The 25,925-nt window shown below is 47.8% G+C and overlaps 1 protein-coding gene across 7 annotated transcripts; it reads left to right on the top strand.

Moving 5' to 3' along the window:
* Positions 1-1,383: 1,383 nt before the first annotated feature.
* ZNF274 (zinc finger protein 274) lies at positions 1,384-25,759 on the top strand. 7 transcript variants are annotated; one of them, XM_044257435.1, is made up of 8 exons: positions 1,384-1,453; positions 1,931-2,001; positions 2,715-2,841; positions 3,595-3,690; positions 18,712-19,194; positions 22,628-22,728; positions 23,879-24,005; positions 24,464-25,759. In XM_044257435.1, exons 2-8 carry the CDS (start codon positions 1,969-1,971, stop codon positions 25,363-25,365), a joined length of 1,869 nt encoding a protein of 622 aa, XP_044113370.1. In that variant the 5' UTR covers positions 1,384-1,453; positions 1,931-1,968; the 3' UTR covers positions 25,366-25,759. The 7 variants fall into 7 exon arrangements, with proteins under 7 accessions (XP_044113370.1, XP_044113371.1, XP_044113372.1 ...); XM_044257436.1 differs by lacking the exon at positions 1,384-1,453 and adding an exon at positions 1,537-1,686; XM_044257437.1 differs by lacking the exon at positions 1,384-1,453 and adding an exon at positions 1,717-1,732.
* Positions 25,760-25,925: the final 166 nt, after the last annotated feature.

The raw sequence follows: 25,925 nt of genomic DNA, 5'->3' as shown, positions 1-25,925 counted from the left end.
CAAGACTTCTCTACCTTCGAATCCGATCGAACTTCTCATACACACTGTTGCCCTCAGCTGGCATCTGATCACCCCCACCTGCCTTCAGCGAGAATCTTATTGGGTTGCTTCAGCCAGCAGCCCCCAGACTGTCATTTTCCATCATCCAACAACCCCCACCGCCTCCCTCATACACTCCAACTGCTTCTTAGCTATGAGGTCCCACTCGATCTAGTTGTATTCAGAACAGAGCCCAGGTCCATACTGCAGTGTCTCCTTCCCTGCGACATTTTTGTAAATAAAATCTATTTCTACTTTTTTTTTAAGATTTTATTCATTTATTTGAGAGAGAGAGAGAGAGAACATGAGAGGAGAGATGAGAGGAGAGAGGTCAGCGGGAGAAGTAGACTCCCTGCCGAGCAGGGAGCCCGATGTGGGACTCGATCCCAAGACTCCAGGATCAGGACCTGAGCTGAAGGCAGTCGCTTAACCAACTGAGCCACCCAGGTGCCCTATTTCTACTGTTTTAACGTCTGTCCAGCTCTGGTTTTGACAACCTCCCCCCACACCTGTGTTTAGGGCACAATTAACACTGTTCTCCCCACAGCGTGAGCGGACATTTATGCGTGCTTCTCCACCCCACCCCTCTCATGGAGGGAACAGAACCCCGCCAGGTGCACGTTCTGGGAAGGTGCTAGCCGCCCCTCCTCTCCGAACGCAGCGGTGACCTTAGCGCCGCCTCCGGCACACTTCTGCACTCCCCCTTCCGCCCCTTCTCCCTCCCCTAGACTAGGATCCACATTCGGCGCTGCCCCCTCTCACTTCCGTCTTCCGTCTCACAGCCTCTTCCCTGAACTTTGGTGGACTTTAGCTCCGCCCTTCACGTCACTCGCCCGTCCCTACTCCTCCCCGAGCGTGGCTGGATGTTAGCTCCGCCCCCTACGCGCTTTCCGCCCGCCCTGCTCCCACCCCTCCTTCCTCCACATTGGGTAGGACTAGCAGTTTGCCCCAACCCTCTACGCTTCCGTCCCTTCCCGCTCTTCCTCCTCCGCGCAAGGATGTAGTAATCCGCCAACCACACCCTCAACCCAACTTTAATTAACTTCCGGCCCACCCCCTGGGCGCTCCTTCCCTTCCCAACTTCCGGTTCATCCCACGAGTGCTCGCCCTCGTGGCGGAGCTCGACTCTGTCCTGGCCTGCCCTGTTACTTGGAAAATTGTTGAGGCCCCGCGGCCTGGCGTACCCAACTCGAGCCATCCCCCAATCCAGCTGGCCCACCTCGGGTCGCCGGCGAGGGCCCTCCACTGGGCGGCCCGGGCTTCGCCTGCTATCCGAGATGGCCGGCCAAGATGGCCGCCACCTGGGCTAGGTCGGGCGGGCACGCCGCAGGGGTGGCTGGGAGTTGTAGTCCAGGCTGACGCGCTGACGCATTTCGCCGCAGGCGGACGGTCGCCATTGCGCGCCGCGCGCTGGGTGAGTGTGGCGCGAAATCTCCCGTCGGGGCTGTGCGGAACGGTCCCAGAGCCACTCTTCGGGGTGTGCAGCCTCAGTCCATTACCAGCCAAGCTCAGCAGCCGGAGGCCGGCCTTGCCTGCCGTCTTCCTGCCGCGGGGCCGGAAGGGGCGGTGTGGTTGGGGACTCGGGGCCCTGAGGAAAGCAAACTCTGCAGGCGTGGGGTCAGGGCGGCCAGCTCCGCTCCGAGCGGTGTGCGTATTGGGAAAGGGAGTAACTAACTCCCTTTTGGGTGGGAAGGTATGAGGAGGGTCTCCTCTCGACTAGGGGAAACGGGCCCTCTAGGTGTCGGGGAGTAGGTGGAGACGACCCTTTCAGGGCCTTTTTCTAGGTTGGGGTTATCATTTCACGTTGATAGGACTGCTACTGGGCAAAGGAGGGGCCACCCCTCTGCGTAGCCCTCACACCCCTTCTACCTCCCAAATTCGACCTTCTCAGAACTGCCCACTCCCACGAGATACGTCGAGAAGGAAGGTATGGCCTCCGGGCTTCCGACGGCCTGGTTCCGTGTGAGTAGAGTTTCTGAGTCTACCCCTGGATCTGGGTGTGGGGGCGGCCGGATGGTAGTGGGATGCCACCTTCCCTGAAGTAATGTCAGGCCGCAGAGCGTCTTGGGGAGGGTTGAGAGACTGGCCGGGAATGAGACGCTGCTGAACGGATGAACCAAAGGTTGCTTAGCTTTCCCAGAAAATGGTTAGAGTACAGGCTGGGGTCTGGGGGATTCTGATTCATTCTCTATTGTGAGTAGGCACGAGTAGGTTTAAACAGGGATTAGACTGACATTTTTATTTCAGTAGTACTTTGGCGTCTAAGCTGGAGGGGTTTAAGGGAAAACAGGATGGATCCTTGACCCGTGAAGGAAGTAGAGAGGCAGCACAGGCAGTGGGTGGGGGCTGAAGGCTTGGGTGTGATGATTCCGTTCTCAGGATTCCTTGCTAGGGGGTATAGACGCTAATGCCAGTATCCCCGAGTTAATGAAAAATGGAGAGGTCCAGAGTAAGAAGAGCCCTCTCTGAACTCTCATGCTGTCCTCCTTGCGGTGACCTGAACAGGGTCAAGCTTGCGTTTGCTTAGTTTCATACAATTGCAGGAACACTTGAGCCACCTGGAATGCGTGCAGGTCACCTTGTAGACTGTGCCCTCACGTGCTGGGTCAGCCTTCCCCCTCATGTCAGTGTAGGTGATGACACACCATGGCTGAACAGAAACCTGTGGGTTTTAGGAACCAGTGGCCTTTGAAGATGTGACCCTCGGTTTTACTTCAGAGGAATGGGGACTGCTGGACCTCGAACAGAAGTCCCTGTACAGGGAGGTGATGCTGGAGAACTACAGGAACCTGGTCTCAGTGGGTAAGGATGGTCTCCGTGTCAATAAAGATGTGCGCTTTGCAGCACGAATGTGGTGCCTCTGAAGTGTGTGTCTGCTTGGGCTCAGGTTGCAGGGAGGAGCGTGCAGTTGTCATGGCCCTGGGGCCTGAGGGAGGCTTTAATTTGTACCTGCAGGGAAAGGGCAACTTCACATATGACTTCTGAAGCCACCTAGTCTGTCCCTCAGAGGTTTTGAACACTAGGGAGGTAGGTCTGTCAGGGATGTAGCTGACTGTAGTAGATGCTCATTTATGTAACAGAAATTCCATAGGATGTGGGGTCAAGTGCTCCAGCAGTTCAGGAGTATCACTGGAGACTGATTGCTTCCATTTCTTTGTGGTGTGAACTTTTCCACTCTTAGGTTAGTGACTGCATGGCTGTGGCACCCAGCATCATGTTCATATTCAGGGCGGAAAGAAGTGGAGGGGGCAGCCCTGACTAGTTCTCTTTTTCCACTTCCATATTTAGCAAGGGAGAAAAAAGCCTTAAGGTCCCCAGCTGACATATTTTCTTTGTATCTTGCCAGCCAGAACTGGGTCCCATTGCTTCTTTTAGTGGCAAGGGAGTTCAGGAAGGCACGTAGCTAGAAAAGGGAATGGATTGGGTTATCATCACCACGGTAGATCAGAAGTCATGCCCTTTGAGGGAAGAATTCAGGGACAGCATATGCCGCAGCACAGACGCATTTTCTCCTGAACACAGACCCCCAAGCCCTGTCTCTTTTCCCTTGGGCAGAACATCAGCTTTCCAAGCCAGATGTGGTATCTCAGTTAGAGGAGGAGGAAGCGCTCTGGTCGGTGGAGAGAGGAATTCCTCAAGACACCTTTTCAGGTGAGAACCGGGCTCAGAGAGGCCTGGTAGGGAATGGGCTGACGGGTTAGTCAGGGACTGGTGTCTGAGAAAAGAAGATGGACAGGAGAAAACCCAGATGGGGTTGTATGAGGAGTAGCTGCAGACAAGCTGAATCAAACTTTTCCTCTGGTCTCAAGAGTCAGGGGTGTCCGACTTGGTTAAACGTGAACTTGTTCCCAGTGGCAGGTTGGCCCTGGGGCTCCATCTGTTCTCCTGTTCTTTCATGTAATCACCAGTAACTGGTGTGTCTTTCCAGACTTTTTCTTTATAGATCTTTGCAGCTATGTTTATGACTTGGGGGTGTTATACTGTATACAAACAGGCATTATACTGTATACAAACATTTTAACATACTATGTGATCCACATTTGATTTTTTCCTCTTGATAATCTTTCAAGTTGTTGGCAGAAAACTTCGTTGTATACATTTTTTTGCACTTTCAAGCTTTTTTGTGTGTGTGGGTTTTTTTGTAGGTAGGATTTGTGAGATAAAACTTCAGAATCAACCAAGTAGAAGCTAAAAATCTGGTAGCAACAGATTGCTGTCTAAAATCCTTTAAAATACACAGAGCTTCTCAATTATGTGAGAGATTTTCCTGTTCATTGCCAGAAATTTAGAATGATCTTCTTAAGGTTTTCAGATCTGATAGTATGTTGAGTTTAGTTCACATTTCCCTTATGAAGGTTTTTTTTTTTTTTTTTTTTAAGATAGGTTTATTTATTTATTTATTTACTTGACAGAGATCACAAGCAGGCAGAGAGAAGGGGGGAAGCAGGCTCCCCACCAAGCAGAGAGCCCGATGTGGGGCTTGATTCCAGGACCCAAAGGCAGAGGCTTAACCCACTGAGCCACCCAGGCGCCCCATCCCTCATGAAGTATTTTTACAAGTTTACAGACCATTTATATTTTTTCTTTTGTGAGTTATATACTTTACTCCCCCTTTTTTTTCTGTTGATTTTTGGGTTTTTTGGGTGCAATATTTTGTTGGGAACTCTTAATTATGGGTCTTAGTAATACAAATATCCCAGACAAACATTTATCACTACCTTTAAATTTAAATTTAGTCTCCATAAAGAAGTTTTATGATTCAGGTATTTTTCCTTTCAAATCTGTTTTTATTCCTATTCATAACACAGAAAGGAAGATTTTATAAATACTTCCTTGTGTTTCAGTATTGGTTTTGGTTTATGGCTGCACTTACATGGAGTTTCTTTATGTATAAGGCATGGAGCATAAGTTCTGTCAGCACATTTTCTGACCAGATTCTTCTACTTACCAGAAACACCTTCTTTATCATAGACGTAACTTCCCACAGTCCTCATGGGGTGCAGGCCTCCGTCTTGGTCCCTTCTGTGTCCTTCTCTCGGTCTGAGTAAACACTTTTGCTGTATGGGTGGTAGTTTTATAACAAACTTGGATAAATGGGAGCTCCTCTCATTTAAAAAAAATTCTTAGTTCTCAACCGCATGGTTTACCATATGAACACTTAGCATCAGCTTGTCAGGGATTCATTGAGAAAATCCTGTTAGAATGATTGGATTTAGAATTCCTTGAGGCAGAATTGGTCTGTCTAGTCAAGATTTGACACTAAGTAGGGCGCCCGAGTGTCATTTGGTTAAAGGACTGCCTTTGGCTCGGGTCATGATCCCGGAGTCCTGGGATCGAGTCCTGCATGGGGCTCCCAGCTCTTTGGGGAGTCTGCTTCTCCCTCTGACCGTCTCCTCTCTCATGATTTCTCTCTCTCTCTCTCTCTCAAATAAATAAATGAAAAATCTTATAAAAAAAAAAAAAGATTTGATACAAGTATATAAAGAGATCTGCTCTCCTTACTGTGCTATGTCAGGCCTTCTGAGTGCTGTTGGGCTTTCTTTGTGGTTGCGGTCGATCTGCACATATTAGTCTTTGCAATATCACGTAGTTGACCAGATGAGCCTGGCATGCTGCTAACTTCTATTACTAGTTGTCTTACTAGTTTCTTACTGATTTTCTCAGTACAGTCATTTTATCAGCAAGTATAAAGGAAGAGGCGACTGTATTAGTGTTTTTTGTTTTTGTTTTTGTTTTACTTCTTTTGCCCAATTACATAATGACATTCATCACAGCTGGTACTTCTAAAACACTGAAGCTGAGAGGGTGAAGAGTGAATGTCTGACCTAAATAGGAAAGTTTCTCAGCTTTGATGAGCATGTGCTAGACTCTGCTTTAATTTAAATCAGTTATATCTGGATAAAGAAATAGTCATTTAGTCCTTTCTGATAAATGATAGCAGTAGCCCCAGTTTTCCCTCATAGCCTTCCAAGGTGATCATGGTGATTTTCTCTTTTGAACAGTTAACACAGTGACCTAATAAAAATAGAAGTGCCTTTGTTGTAACATGATGCTGGCATCCACTGACACATCAGTATTCATAAATTAGGTGGGGGAGGTGGGTGGATTTCTTTCTTGTGGTTTTTCTTAGTCAGCTTTTATATCAGGATGTGCTGACTTTGTAAAGAAAACTTGGGATGCTCTCCCTTCCCTTTGTAATGTGTGTTCTAATGCAAGTGATATTGGAACTACCTGCTTCTAGCTGTCTTCACCTATGAAATCTGCACCTGGTCCCCATCTTTGGTGATGATTTTCCGCTTGCCACAACACAGACTGGCATCTGTTGTGACTCTCTGCCCTTCCTCTCCTGGACTCAGTTTGATGGCTCAGCATTAGTGTTTTATTCTTTTCCATAATCAGAGTCATTCCTTTCATTCCCTATGAATTCCAGCCATTAGCACAGGTCACTAGACTATACCTCACGTGGAAGGTTCCCAGCAACACAGGCACTTTGTATCCACCCACTGTGGTGTCTTTCCTAGTTGTTCCCCTTGCTCTGGCCTTCCACAGCCCCTTCCTGGGTGGTGGCACTGATTGTGGCAGATCTGTGTCTCATCCTCCCTGGAGCTCAAGTCCTGTGTTGGCAAACCTTCCAGCTTTGTACTTCTGGATGATCTAGTAGTTCCTCTAACCTCGCTGCCTGAGGGATTTGGGGCACATCTTGGGAGGACTGGCTTAAAAGGTGACAGGAGATTCTGAGGTGATATCCCAGAGCAAGAGACCATGTGCAGGGAGGCTTACCAGGACACTTTATTACAGACTGTGCCTGAGGTAATAGGTGTTTTCTGCTTTGTCACAGAGTCCTTTCCTTGTTTTCCCTCCACTGCCTGTCCTGGTTACACCTCACAAATACTTGTGGAAGTTCTCTTGGGTCTTACGTAGTACACTAACCACTTTGGTAGGGAACCAGAGATAACATAAGCCTTGCCATGCTGGACTTTGTAGTCTGATGGATTATGACCTCTACAAACAAGTTCCCCAGATACAACTCTGAACAGATAAGTAGTGGAAGGACTGAGAAGAAAAAGAATGTGATGTGGGGGTCATTGGGAATTACTACGCTAGAGGAAGTGGTTGGGGGGCACTGCAGGAGTGAAATTTTAAGCCAGTTCCCAAAGAAAATTCTGCAGACATGTGAGTGGTGGTAAAGAGAGCTTCCAGGTACAGAGACCGTATCTGGGGTGACCATGAGAATGGCGTAAGCTTGGCACACTCAGGAAACAGCCACTGAGTGGGCTGGGAGGAGGTAGCTGAGGTATACTGACAAGCAAGCTAGGTTTGGCAACGCACACAGGGCTTCCACTGTGAGTAGAGTTTTGATTGTTATCAGGCAGTTGTGTGATGTGGCTTTTCAAGCACGCTTCAGGTGGTTATGAAGAAGGAACTATAGCAGGGCACAGAAGAAAGCAGGCCGGGGAGCTGTGGTAGGTAGCATCTAGGGAAGAGGTGATGACTCCTGGCCTGAGAATAGCAGAGGGGCTGGGGAGAAGCCTGCATGGCCTTCTCCCAGTTCATAAGTGGATTCACTGGAGCCAGGTGAGTAGTGGCCAAAGGAAAGGAAGCTGCCAAGAATCCTTCAGAGGTGAAAGCTTCAGGGATTTCCTACGACTATTTGTAATGTATGCATTTACCATATACACTCTTTGTACGTATCATCATCTAACTTAAAAAGGAGAAAAATTACTCTTCCTGAATATTTGGTTTTAGTCAGTGACATGAGGAAATCTGGTAAAGGCATAAACTTCTGAAGGGTAGAAATAAAGGTTTGGTTTAGTCTTTTCTTTATTGAAGTAATTTAAAGAGACTTAACATGAATGGTACAAAGAACTCCCCTACAGCGTTCACCTAGATTCAAGTTTGTGGAACTGTCTTATGTCCTGACTGGTTCTTTTAATGAAGTGTGAATGAGAAGGGACTTGGAGACCTCCAAGTAGAGGTTTGCGAAGCCAGTGGAATGCCCTTCTCTGGACTTCAGAAGGAGTCCTGGCGAGGCATAAAAACTTGGGAATCATAGGTGTTTGGAATGGCATGCTTTATTTACTGTAAGATGAGATCATCATCTCCAGCAGTGGTCTCTGCCATCACTGGTGTAGTGGTACCTCTTCCAATGCAGGGAATGGGGTTTAAGTGGAAAGCTCAGCCTTTCTGATGCAACTCATTTTGTGTGGCTCTGCAGCTCTCCGTGACAGCAAAAATGCCAGTACAGACACTGGCTGAAGTAGAAGGGACACTGAGTAATAAGCGCTTAAGACATGGCATTCTTTTTTTTCTTTTTTTTTTTTTTTTTAGATTTTATTTATATATTTGACAGACAGATCACAGGTAGGCGGGGCGGGGGGAGGAGCAGGCTCCCCACCGAGCAGAGAGCCTGATTTGGGGCTCGATCCCAGAACCCTAGGATCATGACCTGAGCTGAAGGCAGAAGCTTTAACCCACTGAGCCACTCAGGCGCCCCTACATGGCATTCATCTTTAAGAAGGTACTGATTGGGGAAGATGTTGTGAATATAAGGAATGTGGACCACTCTTTGATGGCACTCAGGTGTTTAGCCATCACTCTATCCTTTCAAGAAAGTATTGCCACATGGTGTGTTTTGGGTGGAAAATGATTAAACCTGGATTTAATCTGTCGGAAAGTAGATCTTTAGGAAAGCAGTGGAGTAAAGACACTATGTTGAAGGTCATGATTACATGACCTTCAGGTTTTACAACCTTCGGATTATAGCTTGCAGGACATTTAATTCTTTGGATCTGTCAAGGAATGAAGCAGGAGAGATGAACCCTACAAATAGGAATGTAGCAACAATCATAATTATTGTGAGCTTTAGCAAAAAAAAATAATTTCTACAAGGAGATTATTTTTGGGGAGGATGAGAAGGAATCCTTTTCTATCTTTTCACCCTTTGTGTAGCCTGAGAGGACTCAAACTATAAAGCAAATGTGTAGTGGGTGTAGGAAATCAGTTGATTTACACAAAGGATAATTCATTTAAGAATAAGAGTACATAAATGTGTTTAGTGTGAGAAAGGCTATTTTCATGTCAGCCTTTAAGGAAAGGCTCACATGGGAGACTAATGTGCAAAGACCTTAAATGGAGGAAATTCTTGAGTTTTTTGATGTGAAAATTCAGGGACGAAAGCCCAGGAATATTATCATAGCGGGAAAGGCTTCCGGCCTAGTTCACTTTGGTTTGACTTGAGAAAGTTCACACTGGAAAAAATAAAAACACAAAAAACCCAGTTGTATCAGATGTGGTAAAGTTCTCACGCCAAATAATTACCTCTGAGAACTCCAAAGCCAAGGGAATGTGACTGCTGTGATGAGATTTCATGCACAGCTCTCTTATTCAACATCATAGCAATCATACTGGAAAACACCTGAGAATGCAATAAGCAGTGTTAAGAAGGCTTCAGAGGCACTGAACCCACTGGCAAGAAGTCCTTCAGTAGGAGTCCTCATTGTACTCAGCATCAGAGGACTCATATGAAAGCAGACCCTCAATGTAATCTGTGCAGGCAAATCATAAACCTTAGTTCCCACTGTATTTGACAGAGTAGCAACAACAAAACAAAAAACGTATACTGAAGAAAACCACATTAAAGAATAAAAGTGAAATGTCTCATTCTATTTTTATATCAGATAAGCATGCAGAAGGCAAACCCTAAATAAAACTTTGGTCACGTAAGTATACAGATACAAAAAAACAGATCTTGTCTTTCCCAACTTGTTCTGTTATTTGACCTGAACACCTAGAACAAATAATTAAACAACATGAGGGGAGTCTTTTAGTTTCCATGTATGTTGCCAGTTGCTAAGACAGTGACAGTCTCTAGCTCAGGAAACTTGGGAGAAGGAATGGCTGAAGAAACTAAAGAACAAGAGGATGTCTTCAAATCGGAGGTTTTTTTTTTTTTTTTTTAAGATTTTTATTGATTTATTTGACAGAGATCACAGAGAGGCAGGCAGAGAGAGAGGAGGAAGCAGGCTCCCTGCTGAGCAGAGAGCCCGATGCGGGACTTGATCCCAGGACCCTGGGATCATGACCTGAGCTAAAGGCAGAGGCTTTAACCCACTGAGCCACCCAGGCACCCCCAAATCGGAGATTTGCAGACAATGCCAGGCTGTGAGACAGGAGGGTGGGTAATGATACAGGGAAATCTTGAGATACGTAATACCGTTAAGAACTCTGACAGGCTCACATCCTAGGGAGTGGGCCAAGAGTTTAGAATCTTGAGTGACTATCAGAATATTTTTGGCAAGAATTCAGCCTGGCAGAGTGTGGTCACATACTGTGCAACTGTTATTCAAGAAAACATTCTCTGTCACCTTCCATATATTTGCTCATTTGGACCCATGTAATCTTGATCCTTTTATCTGGAAACTGCTTTGCCTGGAGTCCAGATGTAATTCCCGGGATAATTTCAAGGCCCGAAAATGCCTTTTAATTGATAAGAAGGACAATAGGGGCACCTGGCTGGCTCAGAAGGAGGAACATGTGACTCAATCTCAGGGGTCTTGAGTTCAAGCTCCACAACGGGTATAGAGATTGCTTTTAAAAAAAAAAAAAAGAAGAAGAAGAAGAAGAAGGAAAACAAATGAACTATGAAGCATTTGACTCCAGAAGTCCAAAGGAAGGAGGAAAGATAAATATGGTTCAAATACGTGAATCAGAAATGGAAAAGAAAAAAAAGGAACCCAAGCTAATTTTCTGGGAGGATAAAATGCAAAAACCAACTGATAAAATAGAGGATAAATAAAAGGCAATTTAAAAACCTGCAGGGAAACAGCAGTCCACACATTCAGCAATATGTATAGTTTTCAGTGTAATACTTTGTACAGCTGTAACAAAGTGAGCCAGATCTGTGTACTGATGTGAAAGTCTCCAAGATATGTGTTTCTTAAATATATAGATTAAGATGTATAAAGTACATAGATGCACGTGATATCAATATCTTTAAGAAAATACACAAAAACAATTGTGTCAGTTGTTTATCACTGAATATAGAAGCTGGTAGGCTGTGATGGCTTCCTGAGAAGAAACTGGTTGGGAGGGTAATGTTGCATTTTAAGAAATGTTGCCCATAACCATGCTGATAAATTGAAAATTGCTGTCTCCTTCCTGCTGTATTACTAGTCCCTGACACGGTATAGGTGCCCAGTAATTGTTGAGGGTAGGGATGAACAAACAATAAAATGCAAAGATATCTGGAAAAGTGTAAGGTTGTCAAAATTGGTCACAGGAAAAATAGCAAAGTTAACTTTATTAGAACAAAGTGGCCAGCTGCGTGTTATCCCTACCTCTTGTTAAAAGACAATTTCCATGAACATGAGCAGTTCAGTGACAGAACAGGTTGGAATGTTGACAGATTCCACAAAGTATACTTAGCACTGTTCTCACTAAAGCATAGAGTAAGAAAAATATTAAAAAGGAAATATTTGTAATTCAATGACGACTTGGAAAAAAAAATGAATCCTCTGAAATTGTTTTTAAGGAGTTAATCAGTGTGACAAATTATAAAATAATAGACTAATAGCCTTGGCTTATACCAGGAGTAGCCAACTTAAAAGATTTTAATAGGTTTTTGAAATGGGATCTAGGAATACATTATTTAAGAAATGATTAGGAACTGATAAGGAATAAAGTATTAAGGCATTTCTATTTGAAAAAATTGTAAGTGGGATATAGAATAAGTGGAAGCAATGACTTTTTTTTAATCCTTAGTTTCCGAGGTAGAATGCAGTGACTTCTTTTTGAGGACTTAACAAAGGCTAAAAGTGTATGAAGTCCCTTTCTTAAATCCTACCATCATTCCAGCCAGCAGCGTCTAGAGAAGTGTTGGAGCCATCCTACCAGTGCAAGCAGAAATGCTAGTCTCTGTCCTGGCTGGTCTGGGAAGAAGCAGGAAAGTAAACCAGGTGTCGTCTTACCTGATGGCCTGCATTCCCATCCTGCTCAGGCTCTCAAGTAGAAGGGAACTTTGTAGCAACAGCAATCATCCCGTAATAATTTACAGGTGGGATCCAATTAAAATGCTAGTGAGATTTCCTGTATTTTGACAGAAATCTGGGAAGATCCAGACAGCTAAAACCCTCAGATCACTCTTTGAAGCTGTGTTGCGTCAATAAATATTGCTTGAGCGCCTGCCAAAATGCCTTAGTGTTGTGCAGGGTAGTAAGGCCCCCTGTCTCCTTGGGTCTGCATTCCAGAGGAGGGGCTAGCATGTGGCTGATTACATGTGAACAGAATACAGTGCACTTGAGCAGTTCAGTTCCTTAGTCACACTGGCCATCTTTCAGATGGTCACTGGTCACCAGCTACTAAAGACTACTGTGTTGGATAGTGTATCAAGAACATTTCTTTTTTTTTTTTTTTTAAAGATTTTATTTATTTGACAGATAGAGATCATAAGTAAGCAGAGAGAGAGAGAGAGGAAGGGAAGCAGGCTCCCCGCTGAGCAGAGAGCCTGATGCGGGGCTCGATCCCAGGACCCGGGGATCATGACTTGAGCCGAAGGCAGACGCTTAATGACTGAAACACCCAGGCACCCAGTCTGTTTTCTGATTCTGCATCTTGAAACGATCCCAAACACCAACACAGACTTAATATTCTTTTCTTTTTTCTTTTTTAAGATTTTATTTATTTATTTGACAGGCAGAGATCACAAGAGGCAGAGAGGCAGGCAGAGAGAGAGAGGAGGAAGCAGGTTCCCCGATGAGCAGAGAGCCCAATGAGGGGCTCGATCCCAGGACCCGGGGATCATGACCTGAGCCGAAGACAGAGGTTTGTTTTTTTTTTTTTAAAGATTTTATTTGTTTGACAGCTCACAAGTAGGCAGAGAGGCAGGCAGAGAGAGAGGAGGAAGCAGGCCCCCTGCTGAGCAGAGAGCCCGATGTGGGGCTAGATCCCAGGACCCTGAGATCACAGCCTGAGCCAAAGGCAGAGGCTTAATGCACTAAGCCACCCAGGCACCCCTATCAAGAACATTTCTTTTTTTTTTTTTTTTTAAGATTTTATTTATTTATTTGACAGAGATCACAAGTAGGCAGAGAGGCACACAGAGAGAGAGGAGGAGGAAGCAGTCTCCCTGCTAAGCAGAGAGCCTGATGCGGGGCTCGATCCCAGGACCCTGGGATCATGACCTGAGCCGAAGGCAGAGGCTTTAACCCACTGAGCCACCCAGGCGCCCCTCAAGAACATTTCTTAAAGAGCTGCATTGGGCAGTGCTGTAGAGAAGGTAGAGAGTGAGTGATAATGAAGCAGATACTTCAAACTGGCAGTCAGTGCCCTGAAGAAAAAAAACAGTGGAATATGCTGGAGGGAAATGGCATGGGTAGGCAGAACTACTTCAGAACTGAGCAGGAAGACAGTTCTGAGGAAGTGATACTTGAGTTAAAAACTGGAAGAGGTGCCAAATGAAGATGTCAGAAAGACTGCGAGGCAGGGATGAGGGGAGTACAACTACCTACAGACAAGGCACACTTTGGTACGTGTGAGAAGCACCCTTTGCTGTAAAGGGCATAAAAAAAAGGGTTTGGATCCCAGCTGCTGTGTTCCCAGTTGTGGCCTGGGCAGGGCTCCTAGGCTCTCCCAGCATGGATTTCCCCTTGTGTGAAGGACGGATGTTCTTGCTTACAGGATTATGGTATGTAAAGCTCAGGTCTTGGAGACCTTCATGTAACAGTAATTACTGTTGCTCAAAGACTTTGATGTAAAGAAGATCATCAACACCTTTGGCAGGTCCTCTGGGCCTGGCTTTAGGGTTTTGAAGGCACAAGACCCAGTTGACATCCTCAGCAGTCCAGTGGGGTAGACAAACTTAGGTGATGGCATTGGGTGCCCAGCAGAGCTGAAGAGTGAGTGATGGGGAGGGTAGGAGAGAGGATGATGAGCAGGGGACATTCTGGACAAGGAGGAAAAGGAACAGGGGAGCGCACAGAGATGAGGGGAGCTGAGAGAAGCACTCTTCCTGACCCTGACCCCCAGCATGGGTGTGAAAAGTCACTATTAGTAACTTATATTTGTGGACTGGTAGCCTTAGGATACCAGATTAGTCATGAACTCTTGAGCACTGAGGGAGAGATGGCTTACCCTGGAAGGGAAGCAGCAGAGACAACATGGGAGAAGAAAAGTAAGGACGAAGAAAACAGCAGCTCCCATCAGCCTTTCCTACATACTATACCTAATCACGTGTGTCTAATAAATTAAAAAGGATTAAACACCTTGCCTAAAGGCTTGGGAATTTGTAAACACTCACTAAATAGATAGTTGCAAGTGAGGGGACTAAATTACTCAAATCCCCAGCCCAGATCATTCAGCTGTGGGACTGGAAACCAGTTCTTGGAGTTGCAGTCGATAGACTGTTTTGTGTAACCCCACGCAGACGAGCGGGTCAGTGAGTCCCAGTATGCCCCAGTGAGTTGAGGATCCAATTCTAGCTCTGCCGGCTGGTAAACTTAAGAGGTTTCACTTTGTGAAGTGGGATGAACACTTCCTGGCACAGACAGTGGTTGAGGGACGTCTAAAGGATGAGATTCGGAGGACTGCAGTGCCTAGAATGATGCATACCCACCAGCCTCTAAGCTTGAAGCCCGTCTCATTTACTGCGTAGCACCCAGTCGGTGCTCTACGATTACCCTGCAAAATGTGCTGTCCTGAAGCGCGGCTACAGCCGGGAGAGCCAGGCTGCAGATGCACTGAGCTCTCGGCACCACAGGGATCAGCACAGTTCCCAACGTACAAACCTACAGGCTCTAAAATTTAAAACGGTAAGAGTTAAACATTTTTGAATGAGCATTAAGTTCAAGATCTGGAGAAATTGCCCTGGTTCCTCCAAGGATAAGAGGAGGAACAAAATACACGATCAGGATTAGATAAATACGGGGCATGGAGTGAAATAAAAACCTACAGTTAATTTTAAGAGACAAAGTACTAAATAATGCCTGTGATTAACCAAGGAGTAAAACAAGTTTTAGAAGTTAGAAGGCTGGGAAGCATTGTGAAGAATGAAGTTTTGTTTTGGTTTTGCTCAAGTTTAATGCACGATTATTGCTCAAAATGGTACCTGTGGCCCAGCAAGGAGCCTTAGGGAGCGCTACCTCCCCTCGCGCCCCAATAACCCGTTATCAGGGGCACTTTCAAGGTCCAGGGCTGCTGGGAATTCGGGAACTTGCGGTCCCTGGCTTCCTGAGTTACTCTAGGGAAATTTCAGGCTCTAAGAGCTCTAACTGAAAGGGAATACGTGAACTCTGCCTTCAAATCAGGAATTGGGGCTGGGGTAGTGAGCCAACAGAAGTCCTGAGGACAGGAAGGTAATTAAACGCCAGACACAACGCAGGTGTAAACGAGTCGGAAAGGGAAGTCCCCTGGTGAAATTAATACAAAAGTTTAGGGGAAGGGGTCGGAAAAGGACATAAGCCTAGGAAAGGATGTGGCTGTGGCCAAGATTAAAAGCACGGCCCAGGACGGGTTTTGCAACCTCAAGCGCCCAAGGCCCGTCCCGGGCGGCGGGCGCGGCCCCACCCATCGCGAGCGACTTTCGACCGCGCGCTGACTCACTTCTCGGATAGTGCGCCAGCAGTCTCCAGCAACAGGTTTGTGAAGCCGGTAAACCGAGGAACCCACAGGCGAACCAAGGCTTGTAATCAGGAATTTGGAGGGGTTGGGGGATGGGAAGCCCTACGGGAACGGGAAGGATTTCGAATCGGGGGCACGAAGATGGACTAGGAGTCCGGGTGCGTCGCTGCCTTAAGGGGAAGCGACCGCGCTCTACCATATTTGCCCCAAGGGGAAAAAACGCGCAAACCAGCAAGGCGGGCGTGGAAGTTCTAGGTGCGCCCGCGCCGTCCCAGGGCGCGTCTGCCGTCACGGGGTAGTCGTAGGAGGTCGTGGGAGGGACCAGAGCCGAAGAGGCCGCAGCCCCAAGGAGCCGCCGCCGGGGCAGGGCCTGGGCCGCGCCCAGAACCTCAATATGGCGGCACCGGAGGTCTATGTCGCGGAGGCTCCTGGGAGCTGTAGTGCGCCCTTGTCGGGCGAGTGACGCACTACTGGGCCGTGCCGGAAGTTGCGGCCTGCGGTCTTCCGGACCGGGGATGGGGCGTGGCTGTGCTGACTTGGTGTCACCGCGTTTACCGGGGAGAGCGGGAGGGAGGCTGCTTCAGTCTCCCGAAAGCGAGCGGAAACGTGTGCTTGTAGCTGCGGCCTCCGCCGGAACCTCTTTCACGCCAATGGGAAGGCCCAGCCGCCCAGCGCCGCTTGAAAAGCTGCTTGATGGCGGATTTGATCTGCAGGTGCTCGCAGGGGGCGGGGAACTGGCGGCGCCTGGGCAGGTAGCCTCTCTTCGCATCTTTGATGAGTCGGTGGTTCTTTCTCTTTTTCAGTAACACAGCTACAGTGACGCCATGCCAGTAGCTTCCTGCTTTTTTTTTTTTTTTTTTTTTTTTTGCTTCCCGTGGCAGCAGCTTTTCTGCGCTGGAAGAGTCACACTAAAATAACGCGTGCACGTGAATCCACACTTTATTGAGCCCTGTTTTAACACCGCCTGTTTTCCAGTTCTGCTCAGTCGTGTGCCCTTGCTCAGCGATGTGTTGTGTGCAAGAAGGACCCCCCCAGGTGAGGGTGGGCAGAGGCTGTCTTCTGGGAGCCCGCTGCGAAGGAGGCAGGGACTGGGGAGAGTTACAGAGAGAAAGGAAGGTTTTCCCTGGAGGTTACTGACTTGGATGGGCATGAGGAGACCCTGGCAGTCGTGACACAGGCTCTGGTGGTCTGGGCTTGTTGACACGGGTTCCAGTGTCAGAGTTTTACGGTCTAAGTGGTCTCGCTCTGAATACTCATTCTCTTCGTGTCTTTTTTTTTTTTTTCTACAAGATTTTATTTATTTGACAGAGATCAGAAATAGGCGGAGAGGCAGGCAGAGGGCGGCGGGGGTGAGGGGCAGGAAGCAGGCTCCCCGCTGTGCAGAGAGACCGATGTGGGGCTCAGTCCAAGGACTCTGGGATCATGACCTGAGCCGAAAGCAGAGGCTTAACCCGCTGAGCCACCCAGGCGCTCCTCTTGTTGTTTTTACATCTGTGTTTGTCTTCAGAAAGCTCCCGGACCACCAGTAGATTTATCTGATGAAAGTCCCCCAGCCTTCCCCTGGACATTTGTTGCTAAGGCTTTGAATCCACATTGTTCCAGGTAGAGTTGTGCTAATCATGTGTATTGAAAACAGCAAGGGTGAGAGAGTACATTTTTTTCTAGACATCAGCCCTGCCATTTCTGTGTTTATAGAATCAAATCTAATGAAAGTAAACTATAATCCGTGGTTAAATTTTTTCTATAAACTTTTTTCTTAAAGCTTTTAAGTCCTTTAGTCAATTAGCATTTCTTTCTGGGAGTTGTAGAGAGCTTTTTTATTTCCTGTTGGCTCGTGTTTTTTCCTTAGCATTGTAGGGCCATGTTGGAGTTCTGTTCAGTGTTTAGCAGATGCTCTTGTGAACTCTGTGCCAAGACACAGAGCCGCTGACGTTCCCAGTCATCTTGGCCCCCATGGAGGCAGGATCAGATTCTGTTCCCTGTGCATGGCTGCAGACTTATACAGCACCACAGGTCTCTTAATCTTTCTTGCCTCTTCGTTTTTTCCCCCACTCTGTATTGGAATATAATTTATATACCATGAAGTTCACCTTTTGATAGTGTATGTTCAGTGATTTTCGTTATATTCACAGGGTTGTATAGCCATCACTGCAATCTAATTTCTTTTTTTTTTTAAATTAAAGATTATTTATTTATTTATATATTTGACAGAGAGAAATCACAAGTAGATGGAGAGGCAGGCAGAGAGAGAGAGGGAAGCAGGCTCCCTGCTGAGCAGAGAGCCCGATGCGGGACTCGATCCCAGGACCCTGAGATCATGACCTGAGCCGAAGGCAGCGGCTTAACCCACTGATAATTTCAAAACCTTTTCCTCATCCTCCAAAAAAATCATTTTTATTAGCCAACACTCCCCAACTGCCTCAATTCCCTATTTCCTGGGAACCACTAATCTATTTTGTGTCTGTGTTGGTTTCTTCTGGACATTTCATGTAAATGCAGTCATACCATAGGTAGCCTTTGGTTTTGACTTCTTGCACTCAGCATAATGTTGTCAGATTTCAGCCGTACTGTAGCCTGTGTCAGTACTTTATTCCGTTTAGTAAAAATAGCAAAATTATTTTAGCAAAATAATATTCCATTGTGTGGGTATACCAAATTTGGTTTATCCATTCTTCATTTGGTGGATATTTTGAGTTGTTTCTGGTTTCGGCTCTTATGAATAGTGCTGCTGTGAACATTCCTCTGCAAGTGTTGGTATTGACCTCTTTTCATTTCTCTGGGAGGTATAACTAGGAGAATTCCTGGGTCATAACGTAAGTCTGTTTAACTTTTTGAGGAGCTCACAGGCTGTTTTGCAAAATGGTGCAGCATTCTGTGTTCCCACCAATAGCGATTTCTCCACATCGTCACCAACAGTTGTTACCATTCATCTCTGATAATAGCCTTCCTCGTGAGTGTGAGGTAGTATCTCACAGTGGTTTGGATTTACATTTTTCTGGTGGCAGATAATGTTGATGTGCTTGTTGGTCATCTGTCTGGCTGTGCTTTTTTGACTCACAGAGTATCCTACAGCTCCACTGGACCCTCAGTTGGATCCTCTTCCTGCTGGGAATCCCCTGATGAAGATTGAAGTCGTTGAAGTCCTCACACTGAACCAAGAGGTAGCTCGTCCCCGAAACGCCCAGATCCGGGCCCTCTATGCCGAAGATGAGGGCCTGAGCCCAGATGTGCTCGGGGAGCCCACTCAACAGCTAGGCAAGCAGCCAGCTGACCCTGAGGCCGCGCGCCAGAGGTTCCGGGGCTTTTGCTTTGAGGAGGTGGCGGGGCCCCGAGAGGCCCTGGCCCGGCTGCGTGAGCTGTGCCGCAAGTGGCTGCAGCCCGAGGCGCACTCCAAGGAGCAGATGCTGGAGCTGCTGGTGCTGGAGCAGTTCCTGGGCTCACTGCCCAGGAAGCTCCGGATGTGGGTGGAGTCGCAGCACCCAGAGGACTGCCAGGAGGCAGTGTCCCTGGTGGAGGATGTAACCTGGATGTCTGAGGAGGAAAGTAAGTGCAATGGAGGGGTAGAGAAAGACATTCCTGTGGGGGCATCCTAGAGGATGGGGAGAGGAGGAACTCAGGCTTCCTGGGAGAGCTTGGGAAAAGGTCGTGCTGTTTCCATTTAGGCCAAGGGCATCTGCTTCCCGAATGTGTTTCTGAGTCAGAGTTTTAGATGCTTCCTTGCTGAAGTACCTACCATAGTCTCTAGGTCATAGAATCTGAGAATGGCCTTATCCCTGGACCTCTCTGTGGAAATGGAGAGTCTCAGGCTGCACCTCACAGCCACCGAAACCTTTGGGTAGGCTCTGGGACTACACTTTTTAACCAGCCCTCCTGAGGCTTCTGAGAGAAGCTTACAGTTAAAGCCTTCATTTCCTCCTTTTGGGATCTTTTCTGTACTACAAGCTAATAGAAAATGTGATTTTAATCACGTAGGTATACTCCCAGAATGCACTTTTTTTTTTTTTTTTTAAGATTTTATTTATTTATTTGACAGAGAGAAATCACAAGTAGATGGAGAGGCAGGCAGAGAGAGAGAGAGGAAAGCAGGCTCCCTGCTGAGCAGAGAGCCCGATGCGGGACTCAATCCCAGGACCCTGAGATCATGACCCGAGCCAAAGGCAGCAGCTTAACCCACTGAGCCACCCAGGCGCCCCTGCACTTTTTTTTTTTAAGATTTTATTTTCTTAGGTAATTTTTGCACCCCACGTGAGGTTTGAACTTACAGCCCCCAGATCAAGAGTGATATGCTCTACCAACTGAGCCAGCCAGATGCCCTCCCAGAGAGCCTTCTGATGTCATGTGCTCAGTGGGGGCTATGGATAAAGTGGTGACCAAGACAGACAGGACTCAGACTCATGAGTTCAGTAAGCCTTAGGTCCAACAAAACTGATGGGAATTTGACAAATATGCATGTGACAAATACGGGGTTGAGAAGAACTCAAGGGTGCCTGCAGAGCTCCAGGAGGCAAACTGCTGTAGTCAACATCTGGTGTGGAGTGGAACTCAGAAGTGGGCAGGAAGGGGCACCTGGGTGGCTCAGTTGGTTAACTGGCTGACTGTTGATTTCAGCTAAGGTCGAGAGATTGAGCCCCAGGGCAGGCTCCATGCTCAGCAGGGAGTCTGCTTCTCTCCCTCTCAAGCTCCCCTTTATCCCTCCCCCAATTATCTCTCTCTCCCAAATAAATAAATCTTTTTTTTAAAGATTTTATTTATTTATTTGACAGACAGAGATCACAAGTAGGCAGAGAAGCAGGCAGAGAGAGAGAGGAGGAAGCAGGCTCCCTGCTGAGCAGAGAGCCCTATGTGGGGCTTGATCCCAGGACCCTGGGATCATGACCTGAGCCGAAGGCAGAGGCTTTAACCCACTAAGCCACCCAGGTGCCCCCAAAATAAATAAATCTTTAAGAAAAAAAAAGAAAAAGAAAAAAAGAAGTGGGCAGGATGTGCCAGGCAGGGAGCATCACCTGTGAAGGGCCAAAATCGGAGCAGTAACAGTATAATCCAAAATTAGAGAGAAATTGGGTAGGTCTTTAGTAGAAGGGAGCAGGGGCAGGGCTGGCAGGCCCCTTGAAGAGATTTTTTATGTTGTCCTAAAGCAATGAGAAGTGTCACTCTAAAGCAGTGGGAACCAATCCATGAACTCTCCCTAGAGACATGTGGCATTGTGTGACTGCATTTTAAAGACCGACCAGGTAGCAGCTTGCTCTGGATGGTGGACAGAGAAGAAGGTCAAAATGAGAAGCAGATTGGCCCCCCAGAGCTATCACTGTGCCCTTCACGTGGTGTGGTGCCCAGGGCAGGGGTGACAGTGGTGGGGAGAGGAGATGGGAGTACATGTGTAGGGTGCATTTGGGGGTGAGATGTCATGAAACTTGATTTCTGTCCGGCTGAGTTCCATGGAACACGGACACTGAATATATAACCTCACACACTGAGAGTGATTTTTCAGATGCCATTGATTAAACTGAGGGTCTTGAGACGGGGAGATTATCCTGGATTACTTAGGTGGACTCAAATGCAATCACAAGGGTACCTACAGAGAAGTAGTCATGAACATTAAGGGTGGAGAAGACGTATGACCCCTGAAGTGAGGTGACACGAGAAAGGGCCAGAAGCCAAGTATTTTAGGTGGCCTCCAGAAACTGGGAAGGTGAGGAATACATTTTCCCACAGAGATTCCAAAAGGAAGGTAGCCCTGCCAACACCTTGATTTTAGCCCAGTGAGGCTGGTGTCAGACTTCTGATCTCTATAATCACAAGAAAGCAAATTCATACTATTATTAGCCACTGTTGTGGCCATTTGTTACAGCAGCAACAGGAAACTGATAGAGATGCTGAGGAGATAGTTGTAGAGCTCACGAGATGAAAGCGAGTCTGTCATAGGTTTCACAGCATGGGATGAAGTCAGTTTATATCATAGAGGACGGGGCAGAGAGGGCTTACAGATAATTCTAAAAATCCTGCATTTGTGATCAGCAAGTTAGTTGGGACTCTCAATTTTGATTGCCAGGGGAGGAGAATTTACTGAAAAATTCCCAGGGTGATCTGCTAGCTTCAGGCATGGCTGGACCCAGGGCCTCCTGTAGTGTCCTCAGGACTCATCTCTCCTCTGTCATACTTCTCCTGGCCTCTGTCAGTTTCACTCACAGGCAAGCTATCTCCATGTGGGACCTCCCCACACAGAATTTCTCTTTCCTAAGTGTTAACAAAAGCCTCATTGGCTCTGATTGTCTAGCTGTGGGCCCTGTATTCATCCACGATCCAGTCGCTGTGGCCAGAAGGAAGCAGCAGCCTGGTGTGCCAGCTTGTGTCACTTAAGTGTTCCCCTTGATTGGGGGGGTGAGGTAATTATAGAAGCCCATGGACCAGCTGGGGACAGATGAAGAGTCAGGCATGAAGGAGCTGTGGTTGAAAGGGGGCTGTAAGGCCAGTTAGAGCTGTTTCCTAAGGTAGAGGAAACTTGATAGAATTCTCATCAAGATGGGTATGTGTTATGAGAATAAATCCAGTCTTGGGAGTCAGAGGCCAGAAATGGGGTCTTTGCTTCTGAGGACAGGTGTGAGGCCAGCTGCCGAGGCTAATGGAGAGAAGAGGCAGCTGCCTTGGAGTTGGGACTGGGTCCAGAACAGTGTCTGGTGAGGGAAGGAGTGAGATCAGGGGTCTCAGCAGTGGGGACACCAGTGCTCTATAGTCATATGGGGTGATGCATCCTGAACGATCCAGATGTGGGGATTTGGGCACGGGCTGTGAAGAGGAGCCAGCGTGGGGACCTGAGCTGGCAAGGAGAAGGTGGGCACAGATGTCCCTGACAGCAGCAGCAACAAGATACACAACGTGTGCTGGCCCCATGGGTCCCAGAAAGAGAAATGGCTGTCACTGCCCGTCCTGGAAGTAGCACCACACCTGGCTGATCACCTGTGCTAATGTCTCCTCCCAGCATTACCCAGCCAGGACTCCACCTGCTCTCTCCAGACCACAGCTCCTGAGGAAGAGGAGGAGGAGCAAGTGACTACGTGGCCAGCAAATGAACCACCTGAGGTGAGTGGGGAGTGCCACCCCTTCCTTCTCTGGTCAGAACATCCCCTGTGAGATGACCTCCCCTTCTACCTCTCATCTCCCACCATTCAGGCCTTTCAGAGTTTCTGATTGTGAAGGGCTGGACTGCCTTGCTGCCACCATGGAGACCAAGAAAGGGCACAGTGACTAGAAGTCAAAAAATTTGGAGGCAAGAGGGAAGGGCCAAGTATTTATAGACACTCAGGAGCTCCAGGTTGGGGCTTGCGGACCATGTCTGGATCTGGGTGAGAACAAGAGAGCTCTTGTCCTTCAGAAATGCATATTTAGGTGTTTATGACAGAAAAAATTGTCTGGGATTTGCTTCAAAAATATCCCAGAGCCAGGACATAGATGAAACAGCATCATCCCTGTCTTGCTAATTACTGAGGCTCAGAGAGTATGACTGAATGATGGTGTGTGTGACATTGGTCAGCACTCTTTCTGATGCAGGTGGCTCACAGCTGGCTCAAGCATAAGGTAAACTTATTGGCTCTCACATAACGAGTGGTCTTGAGTAGGCTTCAGGCAAGGCTGTATCCAGGGGCTTCCTGGTGTTGAGAAAGGGGTATGTCTGTCTAGTCCTGGTCTAATGGTTCTGCTTTCTCCCATTCCTTCTCAAGCATACTCTGCCCCTCATGGGCAAAAGACCTCCCACATATAGGCACAGTGCCATGGGGAGGCCTCTTCCTGCTGGAGTTCTTACCAGCTCCCCAGAAGGACTGACCTCAGTGTAGCCTCTGGTTACCCACCCTCAAGCAGCCCCAGTCCACAAAGGCAGTTCCACCACATGTCGGGGGTTGGGGGTATGGCTAGGCGGGGAACTTGTCTCAGGGGCAGCCTTCTGTAGGGAGTTGCTGGGAAATGGTGAGCTGCACCCAGGGGTGGGTAGAGTGGAGGCAGTTTGCTTATAGCATCTGTAGCTCTTAGCGAAGTAAGGACTCTGCCTCCAGCCTGGGCCCCACACTCTGATTTTGTGAGAAGGGACTTACTGGGCCTCTTACGGCTCAAGCAGCATTTCTGTGCAAACAGGGGTGCCCTCTACTCAGCAGACTGTTGGGAGGCCCCAGTCATCCTTCCTTCTGTCCCTGTCAATGACCCTACCGCTCAGCAGACACAGAATGTGGCATTGCAGGAACCAGTGACCTTCCTGGATGTGGCCGTGGACTTCAGCAAGGAAGAGTGGGGGCTGCTGGACCCGACACAGAGGACTGAGTACCATGATGTGATGTTGGAAACCTTTGGACACCTGGTCTCTTTGGGTAAGGTTCTGCCCATGCTGGCCACTCCAGCCTTCCAGGACTGGGAGCACCAGAAGCCCTGGGCTGGGGCTCTTGCCTTCTCTGGGCCTAGTGTGAGAACTGGGTACGCCCCAGAGAGTTCCGTGCACTGTCTGTGCTTTCAGCTGGCCCTGTGGACCTGGAGGGGTGGACACTGTGTGGGCAGCAGCAGCCTCAGATCCAGTGAAGGACTGACTTGCTGCCTACCTTGAAGGCATAAGAGGAGTCAGAGAGCCAGGAGAGTGTTCCCAGTTCCGGCCCCGGCCCCAGCCGCCGAGCTCATGTTTCTCCCTTTGCTCCTTCATGCTCTTCAGAGTCCCCCCAGGCTGTAGGACTATTCTTGGGGGGGAAAAGCAGCTTTTGAATACTTAGCTATGTCATAACTCCTAGCCCATTTAGCACTTCTCTCTATCGTATCCACACCTTTTGGGTTCTTTTAGGGTGGGAGACTACACTGGAAAGTAAAGAGTTAACTCCGAAGTCTGACACTCCTGAGAAAGAACCAGCCCATGACCTGAAACTGGAAGAATTCTCAAGGGATGACACCTGGTCCCCTATGTCAAGAGATGTCTCACAGGGTGAGGCCCAGGAAGTCTTAGATGCAGCACTGAAGGGGGTGGGGCCGATTCGGGAAGAAACCCTCCCTCAGAAAAGCTCCTCGTTGCGGGCGAACACTGGCCTTGGCACAAGCCAGATTTCATTCCAGAAAACTCTCCCTAGAAAACGCTTGCGTAAGCGTGGCTCACGGGTTAAGAAAGTGACACGTAAAATTCATCAGAAGGACCGCAAAGGGGAAAAAGCCAGAGAAAACAGTGGTTGTGGGAGAGCCTTCAGCCGGAGCGCTCAGCAGATCACATTCACAAGAATCCACAAAGGGAGCCAAGTCTGCCGATGCAGCGAATGTGGCAAAACGTTCCGGAACCCAAGATATTTCTCTGTACATAAAAAAATCCACACAGGAGAGAAGCCGTACGTGTGTCAGGACTGCGGGAAGGCATTTGTTCAGAGCTCCTCCCTCACACAGCATCAGAGAATCCACACTGGAGAGAGGCCGTTTGAGTGTCCAGAGTGCGGGCGGACCTTCAATGACCGCTCGGCCATCTCCCAGCACCTGCGGACTCACACCGGAGCCAAGCCCTACCAGTGTCAGGACTGCGGTAAAGCCTTCCGCCAGAGCTCCCATCTCATCAGGCACCAGAGGACGCACACTGGGGAGCGCCCCTACACGTGCAACAAATGCGGAAAGGCTTTCACCCAGAGCTCTCACCTCATCGGGCATCAGAAGACACACAGTAGGGTAAGATGCAAGAGGAAACAGCCTGCCTCACAGCCGTCCAGCTGAGCCAGGCGAAGATGTCGCCTCTTCAGCCTGACCCTACCACGTAACACAAACGGGCCTGAACCGAACGTGAAAGCAGCACTGAGTGATGATCTCAAAAGCAAAGGACAACCAAGGAGACCGCCCTGCACAGGAGTAAATAAGAAAACTGGTTGGGGGGGGTTGTTGCTAATGAATATAGGTTGGGAAAACATTTCTCACTCACTTGATTTGCTGGTACAATTTGGTCATTAAAAATGATAACAGTAAAACTCGAAAATGCTTATAATGTAAGTTTAAAAAGCCAGGTACCAAAAAGTCTGTGCACTGATATTATATTTGTGGTAAAGTATTTATCCATATGGACAAGGCCTAAAAGAGAACAAGGATAAATAAACTATATATTTCTGTGATAGAATCTGTGTGTTTTCCTCAACTATTAAATATATTTTCACTAATAATTTCATATTTATAGTAAGCAGCACGAAAACAAAACATTGTCAGACCAGTTCTGGAAGACTCTGCAAGGCTGCAGTGCCTCTGGCCCAAGATTCCAGATGAGGTAAGATGAGTGGGTCTTTCTG

Source organism: Neovison vison, chromosome 7 (genome assembly GCF_020171115.1).
Source record: "Neovison vison isolate M4711 chromosome 7, ASM_NN_V1, whole genome shotgun sequence".
In the NCBI taxonomy this organism is placed as follows: Eukaryota; Metazoa; Chordata; class Mammalia; order Carnivora; family Mustelidae; genus Neogale; species Neogale vison.
Note: the sequence above shows the minus strand (reverse complement) of the source record. Positions and strands in the feature narration are given on the sequence as shown.